At 34.3% G+C, this 24,684-nt stretch overlaps 1 protein-coding gene across 1 annotated transcript in view; it reads right to left on the bottom strand.

The window, feature by feature from the left end:
* Positions 1-24,684, bottom strand: part of PBRM1 (polybromo 1) — a 99,737-nt gene that overhangs the window by 51,129 nt on the left and 23,924 nt on the right. The window contains 9 exon segments of the mRNA XM_015593672.2: positions 3,777-3,882; positions 6,017-6,293; positions 13,791-13,888; positions 15,026-15,167; positions 18,155-18,368; positions 19,832-19,923; positions 20,527-20,622; positions 21,391-21,476; positions 23,749-23,847. Of these exon segments, the coding sequence (XP_015449158.2) occupies positions 3,777-3,882; positions 6,017-6,293; positions 13,791-13,888; positions 15,026-15,167; positions 18,155-18,368; positions 19,832-19,923; positions 20,527-20,622; positions 21,391-21,476; positions 23,749-23,847 (1,210 nt within the window).

The raw sequence follows: 24,684 nt of genomic DNA, 5'->3' as shown, positions 1-24,684 counted from the left end.
TGATAGTACATATCAAAACTTTTGGGACACGGCAAAAGCAGTCATAAGAGGAAAGTTCATACCATCACAGGCCTACCTCCAAAAACAAGAATGAGCCCAAATAAACAACCTAACGCTTCATCTTACAAAACTAGAAAATGAAGAACAAATGAAGCCTGAGCAGAAGGAAAGAAATAATCGAAATTCGAGCAGAAATAAGTGAAATTGGAAACAAAAAAACAATAGAAAAAATAAATGCAACAAACAGCTGGTTCTTTGAGGAGATTAATAAAATTGACAAACCCCTGGCTAGACTCACTAAAGAAAAAAGGACACGAACAAACAAAATCAGGGATGAAAGAGGGGAAATTATGACAGACAAAATACAACCTTCATAGACTGAATCAAGAAGAACTAGAAAATCTAAATAGACCGATCAGCAGTATGGAAATTGAAACCATTATCAAAAACCTACCAAAAAGTAAAAGTCCAGGACCAGATGGCTTCACCAGGGAATTCTACCAAACATTCAAAGAAGATTTAATACCTATTCTCCTCAAACTCTTCCAAAATATCGAAGAGGGGGAAATACTTCCCAACTCATTTTATGAGGCCAGTATCATCCTGATATACCAAAACCTGGTAAAGATGCTACTGGTAAACACACAAAAAGAGAAAACTACAGACCAATATCTCTCAAGAACACAGATGCAAAAATCCTAAATAAGATACTAGTGAACCGAACACAGCAACATATTAAAAAGATTATATACCACGATCAAGTGGGCTTCATCCCAGGGGCATTTAATGGTGAAAAACTAAAAATTTTTTCTTTAAGATCAGGAAGAAGACAAGGCTGCCCACTCTCGCCACTATTATTCAATATAGCATTGGAGGTCCTAGTAAGTGCAATTAAGCAAGAGAAAGATATAAAAGGCATCTAAATGGGAAATGAATAAGTCAAATTGTCACTATTTGCAGATGACATGATTCTCTATATAGAAAACCCTAAAGACTCCACAAGAACATTACTAGAAACAATAAACAAATACATTAAAGTTTCTGGATACAAAAATCAATGTTCAAAGATCCACAGCATTCCTATACTCTAATAATGAACTATAAAAAAAGTGGAAAAAAATTCCTTTTGCAATTGCAACAAAAAGAATAAAATACCTGGGAATAAATTCAACAAAACATGTGAAGGACCTGTATGATAGGACCCAAATAAAAAAAATTTGAAGAAGATACAAAGAAACAGAAAGATATCCCGCGTTCTTGGATTGGAAGAATCAACATAGTTAAAATGACCTTATTACCTAAAGCATTATTCAGATTTAATGCAATCCCTATCAAAATCCCATCGGTATTTTTTAAAGAAATAGAACAAAATATCGTCAGATTCGTATGGAAGCACAAAAGACCCCGACTCGTCAAAGCCATCCTGAGAAAAAGAACGAGGCTGAAGGCATTACTCTGCCCAACTTAAAATTATACTACAAAGCAACAATGATCAAAACAGCATGGTACTGGCAGAAAAACAGGCACACAGACTCGTGGAATACAACTGAGTGTCCAGAAGTAAACCCATGTTTAAATGGGCAAATAATTTTTGATAAAAGAGCCAAAAACATACAGTGGAGAAAGGAAAGCCTCTTCAATAAATGGTGCTGGGAAAACTAGAAAGCCACAGAATGAAAACAGACTGGTCTAATTAGCACACACCAAGATTAACTCGAAATGGATTAAGGAACTGTATATAAGATCTAAAACAATAAATTGCATAGAAGAATACATAGGAACTAAACTCAAGGACCTTGGACTTAAAGAAGATTTTATGAATTTGTAAAAGCAAAAATAAATGAATGGGACTACACCAAACTAAAGAACTTCTGCACAGCAAAAGAAACTGTCAGCAAGGTAAAGAGACAACCATCTGACAAAGAACTCATACAACTCAGTAACAACAAAAAAATAAAGAATCCAATTAAAAATGGGCAGAGGACCTGAACAGACACTTCTCCCAAGACATACAAATAGCCAACAAACATATGAAAAGATGCTCAACATTGCTAGCTATTAGAGAAATGCAAATTAAAACCACAAGGAGATACCATCTCAAACCTGTCAGAATAGCTGTTATCAACAGGACAAGAAATAACAAATGTGGGAGAGAATGCGGAGAAAAAGGAACCTTCATACACTGCTGGTGGGACTGCAAACTGGTATAGCCACTATGGAAAACAGTATGGAGGTTCTTCAAATAAAAAACTAAGAATTGATCTACCATAAGATCCGGCAATCCCTCTACTGGGTGGGTATTTACCCCAAAGAATTGAAAGCTCATATCCGAAAAGATACTTGCACACCGATGTTCATAGCAGTGTTATTCACGGTGGCCAAGTCATGGAAGCAATCGAAGTGTCCTACAACAGATAAAGAAGATGTGGTACACATACACAATGGAATATTACTCAGCCATAAGAAGAGATGACATACTACAATTTGTGACAATGTGGACAGACCTTGAGATAACCATGCTAAGTGAAATAAGCCAGACAGAAAAAGTTGAAAACCACATGATATCACTCATATGTGGGATATAAACCTAAAAGCGACAAAGGAATAGGACAAACAGAGACTCATGGACATGAACTATAGACTAGTGGTTACCAGAGTGGGGGAGGGGGAAGAAGGAGGTAGATGGGGTAAAAGGGATCAAATATTCGGTGACAGAAATCTAACTATGGGAGGTAAACACACAATGCAATACATATATATGCCTTACTGAAATTTAGTGAATTTCATTAACCAATGTCACTATAATAAAAAATATATATATAAAAAAATTAAAAATAAAATCTCCGTTTCTTGAACTTAATAATGTACATGTATTTATACATATTTAAAGTTACTGTTAAATTATCTATTTATCTATTTATTGACAGACCGATCAATCTTCAGCTTCCTAACTCAACTAATCTAATCAGTTCTAGTTTTAAAAGACTTTGTGTCTCTAAAAAGTAGAAGGTTTTCATTTCTGTAAATCGTCTGTATGCTTTTAGTTCCATGAAAAAATAAACAAACACCTTAACAAGAAGGAATCATCACTTAGCAATCATATCCAAAGCTATTGTAAAATTCAGCTTCAGCCATTTCATACAAAAAGCCAGGTCTATTTGTTTTTCCCCCTTTCAGTAAACATGGCTCTAAAAAATATTTGACAACATCACTACCATTTGTTGGTATTTACTTCATTTAGATTATTTAAATAAGGCAGAAACCTCTTGTTTAGCTCAATGGTATTAATTACTTTTACTGTCTTCTCTTCCCTCATAGTTTTTAATATAACCACCATCTATGGAACACATTCAAAAGACAGCTGACTTAATTTCCAGTACAGTGGTTGGACATTTCTAATCTCACAAATTCTGTCTAGGACAAGCTGGTGGGACTCATTTTTAATTTTAGTAATCAGGAAACAAATACACAAAAACAAAATCTGCCACCATACTCTTCTATTTTCATATGTAGAAAAAATATCCATTCTTACTATTTAACATTTACAAAATGCCCACCACATTCAAGAAAGTAAACAAAACTGATGACATTATATTCTATTCTCACATGCTTTCTATAGTTGGCTTAAAATATAGAAGAGAATGCTTGAGAGAAGAGAAGAAACTCCATGCTAGAGTGCAAGTTCAAATATATTCACCAATTAAATATTATTTCAGTATACCAGTAATCTATCCTTGATAGACTACACTAAATAACAAAGTATGAAGCTGCCTTACTCAGCTTGAGTTTGGGAGAAGCCATGTCATCATCATCAGGCAGAGGGCCCAGCTCTTTCCTTTTATCCTTGAGTAACTTCTCCAGGATGTGGGCATCGTTGTAAACCTATATTCCATAAATATATTTAAAATGAGTTTTTAAAACACTTCCTACTGAAATATAATATACATTCATAAAGAAGTTTTAAAAACATAGGTTAGAATAGTTTGGAACTAAAGAAATAAAGTTTGAGATCGCTACCAAGCAACAAAATCACATCTCTGTGAGGTGGGCCTAGGCCTCACTTGGTTGTTAAGCTTTCCAGGTGATTTTAATATGCAGCTATGCATGCTAACGTTTGAGAACTACTATAATAGGATCATTTTACATTTCTACAGAAGTTCTGAAACATATTTATATTTACATGTGTTGTTTTCTTCATAAATCTCTCTTCCACTGGACCCTCAAAGTAGCAGACTTAGCTCAATGAAAATTAAAAATATCTGTTAGTTGGAGAGCACTATCTCAAACTCCATTTTAAAAGGAAATTAGCATCAGTGTGAGTTTATCGTCTGGAATCTGATCTGTGAAACGCGACAATCCTTGCTTAGGATCTTTCTCTCCGAAGACTACGTCAAGGGTGGTATAATGTAGCTGAGAATAAGGTTAAACACCCACTGGTCTCCCACTTCCCCTGCGGAGGCTCTGTCCACCCTGACTGGCATCAGAGCAGAGGGCTGAAGGAATAAATGATCTCTCTTCTTTGACCACCTCTTAAGAGTGCCTTTTTTTCTCTACTCGTGGCAGAAAAGGGCACATTACTCAATGACACTGAGGACAGTGTAAACTCCTACAACAGAACCATTTCTTTGATCATAAACACCCTCAGTGCCTACTTTATTTCATAGTCAAATATAGTAGAAGAAAGGAAAAAAAAGATTTAAAAATCTTATTTTATTTCTGGGAGATTTAAAGTAGATAAAGAAAACTCAGTAATATATATGCACCCCCATCCATGTTCACTAAAATAGCCAAATATGGAAACAACCTAAGTGTACAGCAATGGATGAGTGAATAAGGAAAATGTGGTGTGTGCGTGTGCATGCAAATACTATGCATGCACACGCATGCACACGCACACATACAAATACTATTCAGCCATAAAAAAACGAACTCCTGCCATCTGCAACAACATAGATGAAACCTGAGGGCATTATACTAAATGAAATGTCAGAGAAAGACAAATACTATATGATTTCACTTATATATGTAATCTAAAAACATAAACAAAAACAAACAAAAAAACCCCCAAACCCTCCGAGCTCATATATACAGAGAACAGACTGGTAGTTACCAGAGGTGGGGATTGGGGGTTGGGTGGAATGGATGAAGTGGTGCAAAAGGTATAAACTTTCAGGTATAAAATCATGGGGACGTAAGGTATAGCATGATGACTACAGTTAATAATACTGTACTACGTATTTGAATGCTGCTAAGAGAGTAGATCTTAAAAGTTCTCACCATAAGAAAAAAACTTTGTAACTATGTATGGTGATGAATGTTAACTGGATTTACGGTGATCATTTAACAGTATATATAAATACTGAATCATGTTACATACTTGAAAGTAATATGTCAATTATATCTCAATAAAAAAAATTAAAGGATTTGAAATAGAAAAAATATCAAAGAATGTCTCTTAGCTATATTGATAAAAAACTGAAAACCAAGATACTTCATAACAAAATCAATTATTTAGAGGTGCATTTATGGGAATATTATCATTCTTATATTATCATACCATTTTATAGACAATCCTTGAAGAAGTATGGCTATTGAGAAGAGTAATAATGATGATGAAAGATTTTAATGCTGTTGTCTTTCATTTGAGTGTTTATTCAAATCCCAGGCACTGTTACATGCTCTGGATACATTATCTCATTTAGATCCTACAACCACCCTGATGCAAATACCATTATCATCCCCAACTCACAGATGAGAAAAATGAGGCTTAGAAAAGATAAGTAACTTACACAGGAACTTGCAGAACAGGATTCAAATCTAGGATTACAGAGTATAAACTTTTAAACTTTATAATGCACTGCTTCTCATTTAAACATTTAAAAGAAGACAAAGTATTAAGCTAGTCACTGAGAAGAATAACCTAAGTTAGGACTCTAGACCTGGTCTCTCAAAATGCATTATTCCACAAGCACCCAAAAGAAAATGTGTCTACTCCAGGATTTTTATACATTCTTACCTGGGAACCCTCCTCGTTATAGTGCCTGGCATTCCGGAACATCAGCTTCATGTCTTCTATCATACCTTCTTCTCCTGCATATTTGTCATTGCGGATGTTATGCTCAATTATTTTCAAGTCCATTGGCTCCAAGATGATTTTATAATAATCAGGATAGTCCTTTTTGGATGGTTTAACCATAAACAGATCACAAAGTCTTCTGCCTGTACCTGGTTCACGAGCTTCAAGAACAACATTGAATAAGATTTTCATTCGCTGCTTTCTTATGTTCTTTTTACTGTTAGGAGTGTAGAAAAGGGAAAAAAATGAGAACAAATTCAGGTTTTTAAAAAATATATACATATACAAGTGTGAACATGAAATGTTACGAATTAATCTTATGGGCAGGTGCTTCATTATGATTATAATTTACTGATTACATATGCTATAAATATAGTAAACATGCTGCAAGCTATGAACAAATACTAGGAAAATTTCCAAAATCATTAAAACATAGTGACTATGGCAGGAGCAGCCAATGAACACCAGACAACCTGTTTAGAATATTTATGAAATACAATGCTTGAAAAAAGATCTTGTCAGACAGCCAAAGAAAATGAAATCTTATTACCAACTGAAATATATTTTTTCATTTTTAATAGAGCAAAAGTGGAAAGCTACTGATTCTCTATTGCTTTTAAAAGTCTTTACTAAACAAACAAAAAAATAAACACACAGACAAAAGATGTTTAATCTCTTAAGACAACCACTCTGAATACCTGCACATCCCAATACCAGAAAACAAAGGGAGGCTGTCTGCCAGACTAGTGTCTCTATAGTAGGTACAAGTCTCTCTTGCATTTATCCTGTCAGAGTCAGTCCTTGCTCCTTCCCTCTATCAGTTTTATTCCACAATACCAACCTAGCTTAAAGAATAAAGGGTTTGTGGTTCAGCTGAGCTTTTGAGTAATTTTCATCTTTGAATCCCTGTTTTCTTCTCCAAATTTTCCTAGTGAGACGTGATGCTAAGAAACAGATGTGAATAGTATGAAAAAAAATACAAGGGACCAAAGATTAGAACATGAGTTCAAAAGGGGCCCATAAGAACACACAGACTAATCTTCTAATTGTTGAGAAAACTGGCTCAGAGAGGCTAAATGACCTGCTCCAAGTGAGTAGTCCAGTGAATTATTAGAAGAGATAATCTTCAAATATGATTTCTGGCCCACTGTATGTCTTCAGGACACTGATAAAATCTAGCCAGATTTGAACCAGCATTCTCCAAGTGAACAGTCAGGTAGGTAATAAAAAGAAATGACTTATATAACTTAGTTTCTAATCAACAGACACTTAAGATCTTATAATGTAGTACTTAGAGATAAATATTTTTTTATCTGTTTCCTATCTTATAAAGGGAAAGAAGCTCTTTCCTGAAGCAAACTATGTGGCTGAATGGCTCTCCTAGGTCCAGTCATCTGACCACCACTCACTCTACTGCTGGGTCATGAAGAAGTCAAAGGCTAGGTATTTGCTCTCCAAGGTTCAAAATATGCTTTTTTTAAAAAAAGAAACAAAATTCCATAAAGAATAATTAACAGATAACAAATATCTATCCTTAAGTCAAGAATTTAAAATGTCTCAGAAATGTGTATCTTCTTAGAATCATGGGGCTCAAGGGAACCTGAAAGTGATTCTTTTAGGAGAGAAAAAGAACCCTTGTCCTAGGGCTGGGATCATCTTCATCACCTGTCTCTTTACTCAGACTGCTCATTTCCCTTGGTGGCCTGGGATCATCCTTGCTATTTCCTCCTCTTCAGTATTTTTGTGTCTCTATGTCAAGTAAGTGATTGTTAGATGATGGCAATCTACGAGTAGTTTGATTTAGCGGAGACTATTTATCCAAAGAGGTATCCTGGGGCAATGATGTGAGAGGAAGAGTAATCTCAGTTTAGGACTTTGGCAAGTGGATAATGAAAGGGGAAGTAGGGACAAAGCTCCAATACCAGAGTTCTACATCTAGGTAGTGACTAGGAAACAGATGACTTTAACTTTCAGGAAGCCTCTAAAGAAAAATTTCAGAACCTGAATCTGGTATGACGGAATACCTAAAACTACTAAAGTCAAATATAGTTTCTTTATATCTCGATTGTGAGGGCTGAACTTCAAAAGGAAGACTCAAGAATTTAATTCTGAAACTCTGAAATTAAAAGGTCTCTTCAATAATCAGTTCAGAATGAAATCACTCCTCATTCCAGGAATACCAAGCAAAACAATTTCAATTAAGGCCCTCATCTGAAACAAAAGATCAGTTTTGTTTGCTTCCTGGTTCTACCACATCACTCCCATTACCATTAGGTTTTTCTGTATGAAACTACAAATACTCTAATCTGACAGTGAGTCTAGGGTAAATTTTTACAAGATTTTTTAAAGAGGAGGAAAACTTTTAAACTAAATTTTAGGGAAAATGTCAAAAAGTAAAAGAATGGCGAGTGGTTGGTCCATTCTTCTACCTTGAATATCTCTGGCCTTAGGCAACTCTGAATGGGACATACTCACAATGTCAAATTTAATTGTGCTTAAGAAACTGCTCTAATAACTGAAGTTTACTGTTTTAGGACTTATATTACTAATAGCATCCTTTCTCCATTTACATCATTCATGCTTTAAGAGAGTGATGTGTAACTGGTTTCCATCCTCAAAGACAAGCAAAACTTTTGTTATTCAGGTCACTTAGTGATCTCTGACAAATCCAGTTTTGTTATTTTGTTTACATTTTTCCAGATTGTTATATTGCCTTTGAGACTGAGCCACTGGTCCATTACTTTTAATCTGGCTGCCAGAAAAAATGCAGAGCTAAACTTTCTTCTCTTTTATAATAACTGTATTAGATTGAGTGGCTGGTATATTTGCTGTATCTTTTTCCAATATGGATGTCAAACCTTATTATCCTATGACTTTTGAAAGTAGCTTCAAATATTTTTTGAAATGAGATAAACTTTACATAACAAAAAAAAGCTATGATATTCCCCTATTTGACATTTTCTAGTTACTGTTTTCAATTTCACTTTGCTTTTTAGATTCTTTCTAGAAACCTTCTATGCATGCATCCTACTGCTCGTCCTCTCTCTGACTGTAAACTCTTCCCCATTTTGAGAAAGGTGCATAAAATTAAATCCCAGACCTGGTAACTGGCATACTCATTCTTATTTTAATCAGAATCTTTGAACACAATAAGGTAAAATATATTTTAAGGGAGTTCAAAACCAGGGCTGTTTATTGTTGTGGACTTAAGGCAATGCCGATTCAGATCACATACATTGTTTTAATAAACATACAATTCTAGAATTTTATAGGAGATAGGCCATAAATGGTCCTATGCGAACAAAATCAGAATATTACAGAAATTTTCCAACAAATGAAAGTCAAGTATCTTGAGAGATGGGTGCTTTTTCTAATTTGCACAAAGATTATAAGCTAGTAGAGGCTCTGTTCTGTATCCCTGGTTTTCCAGGACCACCACCAACATCAACCTCCTGATTCACAACCCAGCCTGACACTGGAATTATCGTTACTCTTTGTTTCTCTTAGTTTTCACCAAGTTTAAGAGGAACTCCATAGCCCTTCTAGATCCAATCTTTCAATTTTTCACATCACAGTGTTAGTACTAACCTTCGTACTTTGTGGCTCACCATTTTCTCAAATATCCTTATCATTATTCTTCCCCTGAAACTATTTATTATTCTATGTATTCATATTTGTATATATACACATAAAAGTCATAGTTATAGCTAACACTTCTATCATATGCCAGTGACTGTTAAGCACTATAAATACATTTTCATTTAATTCTCAAAACTTTGAAAATCAGGTACAATTTTCCCAACTTTGTAGATGTAAAAACAGAGGCTTAGAGAGGTCAACTGAATGCCTAAGGCCATAAAATAAGTAATCAGAAGTGAGATTTGAATCACCTGATAAACACCAGGCTGCTTTTATCACGTCTTTCCCTTTCCCAAGTTAACACTTACCAAGAGCCTGTCTAATCAAAGTCAATTCTGTTTATAGGTTTCAAGGTATCCCAACATTTAAATCCCTGTCCCTAGAGTTTCAGCGGTGCCTGCTGTTAAACTAAGTAAAGCCAAATGGCTCTCTTTTATAAGGCTTGCTACATTTTATCTTCAAGTCTTCAAGGAATAAAACCTTTCATTCATCTTTTCTAATGTGTTTTCCCAGACTAGTAACATTTGCCTAAAAACAAAATGAAATGTACTTATTTCAAATCCTGATGTCAACAGAAACTACTTCCAGAAAATAATCAGAGCTACATTTATTGAGTATTTACTGCATCCAGGCTCAGTTCTAAGGGCTTTAAACATATTAATCAATCAGGTCCTCACAGCAATCCTATGCAGGTGCTGTCATCAAGTCTTTGTTCAGATGAGGAAATCTGAGATGAGGCTCAGGTCACAGTGCTAATAACAACTGGCATTTGAACTTGGAGAGTCAGGCTATAGAACTTGGGGTTATAACAATACTCCACAACGCCTTGCATTTCTATTTCTACTACTACCCAGAGTCAATGCCATACACTGTGAATGATATGAAAGAAATACAACCTATGACCTTTAAGAATTTACTAAGGAAACTTTTAAGAAAAATATTAGGAAGAAGATAATGATAACACAGTAATTATGAAGGGTGGACTACATATGGTAGTAACATGTAGATAAGTTTAGAACACCTAACTTCCAAGGAAAAGCATGGTAGGGAAATCTTATTTCCTAAAGCTATTTGGGCAAGTATGCAACATTTCTATACAACTATATAATTGTGTACCTTAAGTAATTATTTTAGTATATTGCTCCCACATAGTTTGATTTTTAACTTGACTTTTCCTAGCTAATAAGTTCCTGGCAGGTAGAGAAACTAAATGCTCTCCTTTATGACCTGTAAGAGCAGAGTTTGGTGTTCTGCAAGCTACAGACACTCCATGAATGCCAGATGACAAAGGTAAAAATAAAAACACCACACAATGATTACTAGGACAATAACATGGCAACTCATAGGCTGTTTTTAAAATCATAAGTAACATGCTAAAGAATGGATGCTTTTAAAGAAATAAAATACAGACAAGATCAGAGACTGAGGAAATGTATTTATGGCTGAGAAGCACTAACCCAATGATAGGTGCCAACAAGGACTGACATTACTTGGATTGTCAACACTGATTTTAATCTCTCTGCCATTCCACAGTTTATAAAAGGCATCTCTGAAAGGGAATTAGCACTCATTAGGCCCTGAAGACCAGCAATGCCACCATATTCTCAGCCTCTACCTTATGCGGCAGAAGCACAGCCACAATGATTGGTGAGAGGGCTTGCTGCCCCCAGCCAAACTAGCAACAAATTAAGGCTCCTGAACATATCTAGGCTAACTAATTCTGAATTGACTTTACTAATTATATTTCTAAGTTATACTTTCTTTATTCATAAAATAAACTGGCACCCAAATAAAACTTATTTCACACGCTTAAGGCTTGACTTTTCACCTAATCAGTACTGACCATACCACAGAAGATTATACTTTTAAAAACATGTTTATGCATAAAAAAGGACTGCACACCTGGATAGCCTCCTGAGACCCAACATCTCACTGTCAAGAGTGTTCCTGGGAAAGCAGAAACAAACATTACATGTGAAGAGAAACAAAATAAGCAACATTGGAGGGTCATGTATAAACCAAATATGGTTGAGGAAAAAAGGACTCTTCAATCCAAATGACAAAAGATATTAAGAACACTTGGAACATTTCAACATGGAAGAGAGCACACAGATTTTTGGGTAGAGGGATGGGGGAGAAGAATGCACTCCCAGAATGGAAAGAACATACCAATATTAATTTTTCTCACTTTTTTTAACATTAAAAAATAATGCAAAGATAGAAACATACACAATACTTAGGAGTCAAACCAAGTGGTACTTGGTAAACTTGGCCCTGACTTCTCTGGACAAGCTTAACTTAACTTACTAGGTTGCTGTGTTTGCCTAAATTTTGGAGAAGTCTATTTCTTATTACCAAAACCTCTTAACGTAACTACCTTCTAAAAGGCTCATTATGTTACTTCCTTTGTCAAGTCCTAAGTAAGCTCAGGACCTGCTTCTATCAACCTCTTAATCATCCACTCTTGCCTGTATTTCAAACCCGAGTATGTTCTTTTACTGCTTTAGCCACGATTTTTATTTGTTCTTCTCTTATTTTTCATTTTATTATACAAAACATTTCCTAGGAAACCTATTCCCAAAGGGACTTTTTTTCTGAAGTAAGATTTTGTTTCAAGAACATAATGCTCAGTTTTCTTTTTACGGGAGGTTTTAGAGTAATGTCTTTTATTTAATCTACTTGGGTTGTCCCACAAACTACATGCCAGAAATAGGTAATTTTAAAGATCTGGCCTGAGTTAATGCTTCCTTAGTACTGTTTTCTTAACACTTAACTAGTTTAAGATCTCTCTTTTCATCTAGTGTTGGCACTAACTGTACCATCACTTTTGCCTCCATTACCTTCTTTTGCCTGAGAAGTTTTTATCTTTGATTGGTGACTGATCTGGAAAACACAGGTGATGCTGTAGTAGAGTTATATAATTACACTCAAAGATGTTCTTGATTTGATGTCTCTGATCTGCTTTCACATTTTTCCTCCGTTGTCCCTGGTATAACAAGGAATTAAGAACTTGGAAGGATGAAATTCATAGGCCAGTAATGGAGGAGATTCACATCTCAGGGTACACCAATCAATTAGTTACCATGGCATAGCATAGCAAAGTTATTTTTGAAGCTAAAAAAATTTCCCCAAATGCTATTTATAAGAGGGTAAGACAAGACAGCTTATCTTTTCTAGACCACTTTTTAAATCTTCTGATCTTAGTGGATCTTTTAACGCATGAACTGAACTGTATCAACAATTACTGATGACTTCTTCATTCAATTTTTGAATCTTTGAATTTTTGAGTCAAGCCCCACTATTAGTGCTTAGGTAATTCCTTACTTAAGGTATCCTCCCTGAATTGATTACTGCTAAAAAGATGGTGAAATAGTTAAGGTTGAGGGAGAATATGGTGTTCCACAAAGATCAAGTTAGAGAAACTCCATGTAGGAGGCACAGACAAAAGAGATGATCTTGCATGATTTTTTATAGGATTCTAGCTTCAGAATCTCACAGTAAGGTCTCCGTCCATAAAACCCATGAGAGAAAGAAAGGGTTAGGAAAGTTGAGAGAAAGGTTAGAAAAAAAATAAAACCAAATATTTAGCTTAACATTTTATGAACTACGAGAAGTTATGACTTGGTATTTTACAATCTGACATCCTTAAAATGGCAAATAAAGATCAGATTAACAAAGAAAAACAAAGGGGTTAAAGGTAATTACTTCACTACAGTGATGGTATCGATTTTTATAATTTACCATGTAAAAATTGCCTAAATTAGATTTAAGTGGCATCCTTTAAATGCCACGTTAAAACAAAGTAACCTGGACAACAAAATGAATAACATGTTTTGCCAGCCTATATATGTAGTTGTCCCTTTTATCTATATCATTTGAAAGCAATATGGTACTTACACAAAAAGTGCTAATCATACAATTTACAAATGAATTCTAAAAGACATGATACCAAATATTTAAAGCTTATAAGAGAATTCATATTTGATAGCTTAAAAAAAAACCATTTTCTATATTTATCTAGAATGAAATAAATAGAATCTGAGAAGATATCTCCAGCTATAAGAAGAGTATATACCTTTTTCTTTTGGCGCTACCAGTATCAGAGGTGGCTGAAGAGATCATGCTGTCTCCATCCTCAATGTCGTCTCTCCTGGCAAGCTCCTTCTTCTTTGCCTAAAACAGAGCACATCCCAGGAGTCAAGCTCACTCTGCTGAGCACTCCTAGAATATATGAATATTAAAAAGCTAGACATACCAGATTCACTCAGAAAGATCTAACCACACATAGGATGTATAAAATTAAAGTCATTAAACATTTTCAATAACCCAGTTTAACAAAAGCCTGCGTGACAAAAAAGTAGGTTAAGAAAATGGATCCAGAGAGTTGAGTCAACACTAGCGAAACTGCATTTAATACTACAAAGGGCACTGATTTGTTAAAAGCACTGAGGCAAGTTGTAGGGGCATCCTGCTCTGCTGGCCACATTTGAGTAAGGCCAACTCAAAGATGGCCTTTGGTATCCTTGACTTAAGCAACAGTACGGCTAAGGAGAAAGTCTGATATGAGAGGTGAAAGATCTACTTTCATCACATGCATTTTCAAAGGCCTTCTGCCAAACAGCTGAAAGCCAAACTACAGCAGACATGAGGCACACACACAGAATACTAAAAAGGCAATACTTGAAACCTGCAGCACTGATCACAATGTTGACCATACAAAAAGGAAGATTCTACAGGTGATCTAAAACTGCTTTTGCTGCTTCCTTGCTCTGAGATTCTCTTTCTAGAAAGATTCTATCAAACACTGACAGGTAGATAATTTTTATTTCATATCTATGCCTTTCTGTCTCAAAACCCCTAGATGACCTGTGACCTCAGATATCCTCCAAGGTGTTCTCTCAGAAAGGATCTGATAAACTCACGGACATTGTACAATAATTAACTAGCCCTAACGTGCTTTTTCTCCTAGAACCAAACTTACCTCAACAGAGACCAAGTCTAGAACCACAGATATAAAATTTAAATGACAGAATACCACCTATGATTAGAGAGAAACTTCCTGAGGACCCTAAGATCACTCCCCAGACACAAACCTCCGCTTCTTCTACCCACAAAGCTAACCCAGTCTTAACTATTATTTCTATTCTACATGGTGCTGATGACTCTAAAAAAAATACTCAGCAGTACCTGCGGCTGAAACAAATGATGTGATGTTGCTGAGAGAAATCACACATCTTAAAAACACATTCAAAATGTGTAAGATTATTTCAGTAATACATTCAACAACTTGGCAAAACCAAGAAATTCTACCTGCATGACTTGCTGCAATTTTAGAACTCGTTTGTAGATAGCTGAATTGGGAACATTATAGCGTTTGGCATTTTCAAACATTAAATTCAGATCGCACTCCAAATGATCCAAAGTTTCATATTCTTGGTTCTTTAGCTTTGTTCTGTGAAAGACAAACACATGGTTAGAATTTTCCAGTATGAAAATTATGAAAAATCCTTCCTGAAAGTTCAGTGCAAAAATCCTGATAAGCAATAGATGGTATCTTTACTAGTGAGACTCATGAGTGGCCTGGAGTGACAATTTCAAAATATAAAGTGAGGAGACAAAAATACATTATATTTAGGCATTATGACAGTTTAACTGAAAATCCAAAAGAACAAACTCAAACATTACAAGAAGTAATGAGAGGACCTAGTAAGGGGTAAATTACAAATACACTTGCAAAAATCTAATGGAAAAATCCTGTTAGTGGCAAGAAGAAACAAAAATCAGGGAGGCTTACTAAGCTATTCTAATCAAGAATCATGGTAATCTACCCACTTCTGAAAATCAGAGGCCATTTCAGTTCATGAGGGTTAAAGAAAAGAGAAAGTACTGGCCATATATTGAAGGAGCATTTAGAATAACCTATTTATCCCTAGAGTGTTGTATATAGACAATAAAGAGTGGTCTTAAGACAGTAAATCAGAGGTAGATATGTCAGAGTCTATTCACTATTATTCTTCCAATACAAACATTTGTAACTAATTAAAATTAAGGTTTTAAATTATTTTACTCAAAAGTCTTAAGAATTTTGATATTTCAGAATGTCTTTCAGACACATGGTTATTACTAATACCAACTCCCATAAAATCCCTATATGCTTTGTACCAAGTGAATGGTCAAGGTTTGCCCTAACTCTAATTCTATTTGGATTTAGACAGGATAGACTGAAATCTCTTCATCGAAGCCCTTGCATGCTATCTATAGAAGCCACAAAAATAGTATTAAGAACCACCATATATATAAACAGCTTCACAGAATACATGTAGATTCCAGACTTTTCTCTTATAATGGCATCATGCATTCTGTATGTAAAGTTTTACTTAAAATTGACAAAAATAATATGCAGATTCCATATAGTACTTAAGGAGATATTAAAGTTAGAGAACGTCTCTAGGATGAAACAAAAAACAACTAAGCACAAACTCAGCTCAGTACCAGCTTACGTAGCTAGCATCTAGAATTTAAATTACAGCCTCAGACTTCTTCCTGCTAACCCCAGGATAATGTGCTAGGGGTCCTCCACACCCACAAAGAACAGAGAACCCAAGTGTATAAATGACAATCTATAATAAATCATAATTTATCAGACTGATGTTAATCAAGGATAGTGGGGAGAGGGAAGGGCATCATGGAGAATAAAGGATGGAGCCACGCTGTCCAGCTCCTGCCCATCTTGCATTTTTGTTGCTTTTGATGACACTCAACTATCTTTCTTCTGCCAACAAATCTTCCCAAGACTGTGTTGTATAATATAGTAGCCATTAGCCACTATTTAAATTAAATAATGGCTATTTAAATCAAAATTTAAAAAATTTAAAATCTGGTTCCTTAGTTGCACTAGCCACATTTCAAATGCTCAACAGTAACGTGTAATTAGTGGCTACCATAATGAACAGCACAGATTAAATAACGTTTCCACCATCACAAAAAGTTCAATTGGACAGCACTGCTCTAGGTTTCCCTACTGCTCTGACGTAGAGCACAATGGAAGACAGCCCAGCTCCTGTAAGGTACTACTGGACTAGCATGTGTCCTTGGAAAGAAGGTAGATTAGACATCCTAAAAGCCGACCCTTCAGAATTATAGTGTGCTACCAGCTAGGCCTCAGCCACTTCTCTATTCCTCACCCACATGTGTGCCAGACAACTGTTAAAGTTAAAAAGAGGGGAAAGGTAGAGAATTACTGACTTGACAAAGCAAGGTTTATATTAGAAAATTCTAACTTGGAAGAAGGTTGTAGGCAGGTGAATGAGTTGGCTGAGGATGTGTCTTCTGAACTAAACCAATTAGACTGAATTAAAACAAAAAGTCTGGGAGAAAAAAAACTAATGACATCATTGTCCAATTAAATGGGAAGCTCTTCACATCTATAAGACTGTCACCATCTTTTCTAGGAAAAGAGTATAAAAGACAATTTTCTGGGCTAATTTCTTAATGAATGGCAGCCTTTAATTGCCATGTTATTTTAAGAGGGCCAAATCAGCTGATTTTCTATATCCTACTTATGTACAAAACCTCCAAAGTTTGGATTAAATAAAAACACCATAAATCTTACTGATCAAATCACGAAAACGGAAGTTACAAATGTAAAATCGTGAGACATATGTTGTTAAACAACCTTATTTCCTAGACTCCAGTAAATACAAAAACTTTAATTCCTGTTTGGAAGGTTAGCTATCTGCCATCAAAGCATCATGTACACACCAGATGAATGTGACATTGTCCAGTTATTTTTACTTGCTTCTTCTCTCTGAGTATAATGTAAAACATAACCCACATGTGGGAATTACAAAACATATTTTATAATATTACTTATTTTCTACTAATTTTATTGATACTATGGTGGTTTAAGTATTCTATCTGGCTGAACTCCCAATGATCACTTTAACATTTTCTAAACAGAAAAGGGTAACTAAGATGAACCATCTTTCGGGTATTGTTTCAGTTGATGAATTCTCTAAGAGCTGACTAAGTTTATTCTGGGAAGTTCAACTACAGAGACAAAATTTAAATACAGATAAATTATTGTACATAAAAGATCAGTAAAAGGTATAAGCAGAAAGATTTTTGTACTTTGTTCAGTTATAAGAAAATAAAGTTTTGAGCTGCATGACTTTTTATGATCCACAATCTGAAACAAAAATGTCTAGCTAGAATACATTTCATTTATTTGCCCCTTGACTCTACTGCAGTACAAAGAATATTTGTATTTAACTAAATTTATTCCTCACTTTTTATATGGGAGTGATATTCTAGCATACTTTAGACATGTGGAAACATTTTTACCTTTAATATCCTCATCTATTTTAGGAAGGAAGATATATGTGCAGGCTCAACCACAAGAAAATAGATTTATACTGAGTAATGTAGAAGACATTTTACCTAATCTGTTGTAGTGATATGGGCATTTTAATTTGTTGATAATAATCAGGGTATTTCTTCTTTGAAGGCAAATGGAAAAAAGGTTCAGCTATTAGCTGCCCCTGGTTATTCCGACAGCTCCTAACTGTATCATAAAGCTGATAAAAAGGATTTGAAACATCCATAAATGAAGTAATGCTCTCTGCTTCTGACTCTCCTTCTTCATAACGTGCAGCTAAAAAGAAAAAGAAGGCATTTGTAAGGGAAAGAATTGTACTTTAAAAAACTCTTTTTAACAATCTTCCAGGTTAAGCTATGTTTGAAAATACTTATTTTAAAAGAATAATCTCTAACCTTCATTAAAGATGTTAGTAATGCTTAATATAATTGTATGTTTACTTAGAGAAATATTATATAGAAGCTGAATAGAAAGTTATACAGTAAAAGTTATGCTGTTTTTATTACAAAAGTTTCTTTTTAAATGTGCCTTCTTTAGAGACTCCCTGCTAAGTGTGCTTGGACAAGAAATAGTCACAGATCTCAGAACTAAATATAAAAGCTAAAACTACAAAATTCTTAGAAGAAAACGTAGGTGTAAATCTTCATGGCTTTGGATTAGGTAATTGACTGGCATCTACTTTGTTTACTTAATAGCTGAAGTTACTAAATAATCCTCTTGTGACAAAGGTACTTACTTATTAGGAAAAAAGGCAATAAATATTTTTTAGGAATTTTGTAAATGGTGTGGTTTTCCCTCAATTTGTTATACTACTATACGGTGAATGAAGTAACCAAATGTTAGAAGGAAGCCTAAACATAACATGTGTCTCTATTATAATCAGCAAAAAACAAAGCTAATGAAAAGATAAGTTTTCTTCCAAGTTTTGACAAGATTAGGCCTAATTTAAATAAAAAATATTTAACTCTGTAGATAAATATCAAAAAATTAAATTCGTACTTTAATAAGTAGCTATAATAATTATGAAATTTCTATAGATTTAGTACAAAATTACAGCTGGAAAAATCTGTTGTATCACACTTGATTATAAAATCAAAAGATATGCCAAAATAACTTAATGAAACAAACTTTATCTCTGCATATAAAAAATATTTACAGTAAAATAAAAAATATATCACACAAGAGAAAGACAGATAATGAAATCAAATATATCTCTACAGCTGTTCTTTAGGTTGCTATTTAACAAATTGTATACTTTTACATGGATTTTTAGTGCCCAATGCTCTTTGTTGGACTTGTTTAAAAGACAATTTACGATACTGCTCTTATTGTAATTTACATCTGTCTTCCAATCATAAGGTCTAGCAGAGAAGAAATTATAGCCTACTGAAACTATAAGCCAATGACTTGAAAATCTAAGATGATGTGAATATCTTCCTGGGATTTCCTGATGGTGTCACTAGTACTCATTATTTATCATCGTATGTTTGAAACCAAGATCTGCTAAGGCTATCAAACCAATTGTTGTGAAAGAAGTATTAATTTACTCAGATATGAGTTTTAATACAAAATAAAGCAGTAAGCTTCTGATAAGTCTGCCAAACAAAGCGTACAATCAAAATGCAGCAAAATAGCATGTACTCCAAACTAAAACTCCCAGCCAGATCAGTCATTGCATTTTTCCTTAACCAGAAGGATCCACTGAGAAGGCACTGAACTAGTCACAACCTAAGGCCTACCAGCTAAAGCAGCATCCTCTTCACTTTCTGAGCCATACTGAAGTGCCATGGTTATTGCTGATAAACGACCCCCTTGGACTGCTCTTTTATTACTACAAAGAAAAAAGAACAATTAGAAGACATGGAAAGATATAATAAGAATTTGTTTACAGGAAACAGGAACTGCTAACAAGGCATTCATATCAAAGAAAAAGAATTTCTATTCAACTGCCTCCTCAATTTATCTTTGTACTTTTTATATTCCCCATAATCAGTTTTAGCCAACACCATTTTTTTTTCTCCTACAAGTGTGTGGTGGTAAAAAGCCTAAAGTAGGCTACTTGCAATTTGTTTTATACATAAACACGACACTACACCTTATTTAATAAAAAATATTTATTCATAATTACTGGTTAATTCTATGATGCTCATATTTTACAATGAATACAAATTCTATTATGAACACAAAATCTTTTAGATTTTACCATACATTTTACTAGTAATACTTAGCACTGCCTAACAACTTCTGCTTAAGTATTCTCTAAAGAGGTGAGGATAGTATCTCAACTTTTTAAATAAGGTATTTGATAACAAATTCTAGTAACTTAACTATACCCAAAAATATTACTTTAAGACAGCCATCAATCAAACACCACTATGCCTATCCTCATAAACATGGGTCGGCTCTCAGACTAAACACACTCACTCTCTCTCACCGGTAATACTTGCTAGTAGGATTTCTCTCTTCACCAAGGCTGCTTTTACTGTGAGAAGGACCTGTCATCCTGGCTGCAGCCAAATTTGATGAAGTTCTATTCAGATATAAAATTAAAAAAATGTCAGAAAATTGACAGCTGAAATCAGAATGCTAAGTAAGCAAGATAAGACTACCAGTTTCATCTTCTTTTCTAAATGCTCAAATATTTCTGACCCTTTACTGTGCAGCAGGCTTTGCTCCAAAACCTGGGGGCTCTGTGGAAGAGAATGAACCAGGACTGGTCTTAGAGAGCCTATGGTCACTAGTTACCAGAGGATCTGGCAACAAAGCAAATGTCAGAGTCAGAGAAAAGCTTCCAAAGTAGCCACACAATCTTTTCACTTCAGGTAGGAGGAAAGAGAATCCTAAAAATGAAACTTGTTCAAAGTCTTAGTCCTAGCACAAGGAAAAGCCAGGATAAGACTAGATCTCCTGACACTTGGCTAAATGCTCTTACTATAAATAAAAATATACTACTATGTATTACATACAAATATAAAAAAATATATATATTACATATAGTATACATTATAGGCATACTATAAATTATATACAAGTATACATATACATATAATATTTATACAACAATAAAAGAATACACTGGTGTTAAGTGTTAAAAATTGCTTTTTAAAATAAAGCCTTTAGGGTACATTAAAATGGCTGGTAAGAGTTATCCCTACTCTCTTTAGTATCACATTATCAACTGTAAATAAAACCTATAAATGCAACATATATCGTGTTTTCTACTGTACTGATTTCACTAGCTAGAAAATCTGGCAAATAATAAAAGCACAAGGATTTCAGATTCTTTTTATTGACCTACCTCATTCGAAGGCTTGATTTAGCCATTTCATGATGTTCGATTTCTGCCTTTTTCATATAAAATATTTTTTTAATAGAATTTGCATCCTGTCAAGATAAAATTACTTTGCTTAGAAAAACTATAGAAAATTAAGACAGTTTAAAATGCTCTCAATCAATCATGCACTAGACACTTTCTATGGCACTCCTTTCATTTGAAGTAGCCTTCCATTTGATATCCACAAAGCTGCATCCCCTAACCTTTCCAAAAGCTTCCAAAACATCTTCATAACCAAACCTAAGTTAAAAAGCCTCCTCACTCATTCACAATTAGTCAAACACATAGACAAAGATCCTATGATGAACAGAAAAAACTGGTGAAAATACAATGAACCCTACCTGCGAACACTGACCTAAAAACTGAAACAAAGATGCACTTCTAAGATAAAGACTATAACATAAACTTAGTATGAATGTATTTGCTTAAATTAATAGCATACTAATATATCAAACCCAAAGTTTCCCTTCTAAAATTTCATTTAGGGGAAATAATCAAACCAAAAAGAAAAATTTCAACTGCATCAACAATTAGTACAATACTATTAAAATGTCCTATTTAAATGTCCTATCAAGGACTAAGTACAAGCACTTCATAGTTTATTCACTTAAAGTTTCTTAAAAGATGAAAGATAAAAGTTAACATTAATATCAAAAGTCACTGTACTTGAATCAGCATTCTGAAAGTCTAAATGATTTTCCTTTCATAAGATTTCCTGAGCATCCTTTGCTAAATTCCCAATGATATGTTATTAGTTTAAGAAATTTCTACAAGCAACTATTCATTACAGGACTACAAAACCTCTAGGAGTGAACTGCAATGCAATGAAATAGTCATTTTACATTGTATATTATACTAAAGACTGCTTTTTATATTTATGAGGTTTAAATGCAGGGACTAAATCGATATTTAACTGAAAAGTGAAATGAAAATGAACCTATATGTCTACCTGGCATACAGACAAATGGAAAAGAACTGAATCCAGAAATAAACCCGTACATCTGTGGTCAACTAATTTTCAACAAGGGCACTAACACAATTCAATAGAGAAAGAATAGCCTTTTTAACTTAAGGTACTGGGACAAATAATATCCCACGTAAAAGAATGATTCTGGACTCCTACCTTATACCTACCTCATATAAACAAAAATTAATTAAAAATGGATCAAAGCTCTCAATGTAAAAGCTAAAACTATAAAATCCTTAGAAAAAAACATAGGTGTAAATTTTCATGGCCTTGGAAGGTAATGGTTTCTTGAAATGGCACTAAAAACACAAACAGTCAAAGAAAAGACAAGCTGGATTTAACAGAATTAAAAATGCTTGTGCCTTAAAGGGATACTATTACAGAAATGAAAAGACAATCCAAAGAATGGGAGAAAATATGTATAAATAATATATATAGTATAATGTCCAGACTATTTGAAAAATTCTAATGCAATAATAAAAAGAAAAGTAACCCAACTAAAAGATGGGCTAAGGATCTGAAGAGACATTTTTTTTCAAAGATATATGAATGGTCAATTGCCCATTAAAAGATGGTCACATCACCAAATCACTGTGAGGGGGGAAATGTTAATCAAAACCACAATGAGATACTATTTCATACCCAGCAGGACAGCTATGATAAAAACAAAAATGGAACAAAAGTGTTGGTGAGGATGTCAAGAAATTACACTTCCACATTGATAATGGGAATGTAAAATGGTATAGCTCTTTTGGAAAACATTTTGGTGGTTCCTCAAAAAGTTAATATATAGTTATTATGTGGCCCAGCAATTCCATTCCTAGGTATGTACCCCTGAAAAATGAAAATACATGTCTACATAAAACTTATACATGAATGTTCATAGCAGCATTATTTAGAGTAGCCAAAAAGTGGAAACAATCTAAATGTCTAGCAACTGATGAATGAGTAAATAAAATATGGTATATACATACAACAGAATATTATTCAACAATGAAAAGAATGAAGTACTGACACATGGTACAACATGTATATCTTGAAAAATTATGGTAAGTGAAAGAAGACAGTCACAAAGGACCATGTATTATATGGTTCCATTTATATGAAACGTCCAGAATAGGTAAATTCATAAAGACAGAGGTTGTCTAGGGATGGGAGGAAATGGAGAGTGACTGCTAATTGATTGTGGTGATGGCTGCACAACTTTGAATATATCAGAAGCCACCAAATTGTATTCTTTGGGTGAGATGTGTAATACGTGAATTTTATCTCAATAAAGTTGTTACATAAAAATTATTAGCTCTAAATTAAGGTATCTACTCTTACCAATGAAAACAACAACAAAAAGAACTAACCTTGAATACTTGAGAACCAGGCTCATTATAAGTTTTGGCATTTTTTGCTAGGAGATCTATATCTTTGGCCATTGCATGAATACTCTTGTAGCTTCCATTCTATAGTAAACAACAAAATACAGCAGTTCCTCTTTTTAAGAGTTAATCAGTATGACCTTTAAAAAAAAGAACTCAACATATTTTTAAATTGTCACCAGGTTCCAAGACTTATTGGAAAGCACACATGTGAACAATATGTAAAGTCATTTTCTTTTATAAACTATTAATATTGTCTAATTTACAAATGTTTTTTGAGGCAAATAACAAAACCAGAGCTACATTATTCTCATAAAAATTTGCAAATTTTTAACAAATGAAATAAGGTAAAAGTTGTTTTAGCGAACACATAGTACTTACTTATGTGCCAAGCACTAAGTTCTTCATTCATACCAATTCATTAAGGTGGATTTAATAATGTGGAGTAAAACTCTAGTCAGGTCAGTCTAGCACACAGGTTAACATTTTGTGAGTACCTACTATGTACTAGGCTCCATGTTAGAGCTGTCACATCTTATTCAATCCAAAACAGCCCAGGAGACTCAAAATTGCTTCAATTTACAAAGGAAAGGAAGAAAAAAAAACAATCTATGCAGAATGTACACATGAGAAGAAGACAGAAACGAAAAGGCATGTTCTAGAGACTGAGGAAACCAAATGAAGGGGAGTAGAGAATGGGGAGGGGTAGAATCGTAAGCACAGGCTGCGTAGGTAAAGTAGGGACAAATGAGGCAAAGTCTAGGCAAAGCAGAGGAGCTGGTTATTTGCCATGTAGGAATACCCAAAATCTGAGCACCCTTTTTATTTGGAAGAAATTCCAGCACAGGTGGTAGGAAAGGACCAACAGAGAGTAAAACTGAGCAGATGGTAGATTTGCCAGCAGCCTGGCAGCCAGGGAAA

The sequence above is a fragment of the Pteropus alecto genome, unplaced genomic scaffold (assembly GCF_000325575.1).
Source record: "Pteropus alecto unplaced genomic scaffold, ASM32557v1 scaffold75, whole genome shotgun sequence".
Classification (NCBI taxonomy): Eukaryota; Metazoa; Chordata; class Mammalia; order Chiroptera; family Pteropodidae; genus Pteropus; species Pteropus alecto.
Note: the sequence above shows the minus strand (reverse complement) of the source record. Positions and strands in the feature narration are given on the sequence as shown.